At 43.3% G+C, this 436-nt stretch overlaps 1 protein-coding gene across 2 annotated transcripts in view; it reads right to left on the reverse strand.

Annotated features, from left to right (window-relative positions):
- Positions 1-222: 222 nt before the first annotated feature.
- Positions 223-436, reverse strand: part of LOC101562441 (zinc finger protein 474) — a 59,578-nt gene continuing 59,364 nt past the window's right edge. The window contains exon 3 of one of the 2 annotated variants that reach the window (XM_004631339.1): positions 223-387. In XM_004631339.1, coding sequence (XP_004631396.1) covers positions 236-387 — 152 coding nt within the window. In that variant the 3' untranslated portion in view covers positions 223-235. The remainder of the gene's footprint in view (positions 388-436) is intronic. The other variant, XM_023715336.1, reaches the window with a different exon arrangement.

Consider the following 436-nt stretch of genomic DNA (forward strand, 5'->3'; position numbering starts at 1 on the left):
TAAGAAGCAATCTGCTTGTAGTTCTGCCTGGTGAATGTGGCTTAGTACCTGCAGCTGCATGTTCTACAATGCGGGGGGATATACCCCAAAGACAAGGAGCTTACCCCACAGAATGTCACTCAGTCGCAATTTTTCCATTCTTTCTCTCCTTATCTCCCCTTTCTCTTTCTCACTATATACTAATCCCTTTCAAAAGAATTAATTCATGCCACACTCCGGTGAAGAGAAAAGGGCTTTACTTGGCAGATTTTGGTTTACAAGATCGCTTGTGAACAATCAGTCTGTCTGGCAGGAAGGTCCGCCCACAAGTAGTGCAGGGAACCAACTGGCTCTGGGCACTTGTCCAAGCAGCTTCATTTAAGGCCTCGAGATCATAGAACCCTTTGGCTGAAAGTTAAAGAAAAAGTAAAAAATAAAACCAAAAAAGATAGGAGAA

This window comes from Octodon degus, unplaced genomic scaffold (genome assembly GCF_000260255.1).
Source record: "Octodon degus isolate 3935 unplaced genomic scaffold, OctDeg1.0 scaffold00040, whole genome shotgun sequence".
NCBI classification, from domain to species: domain Eukaryota; kingdom Metazoa; phylum Chordata; class Mammalia; order Rodentia; family Octodontidae; genus Octodon; species Octodon degus.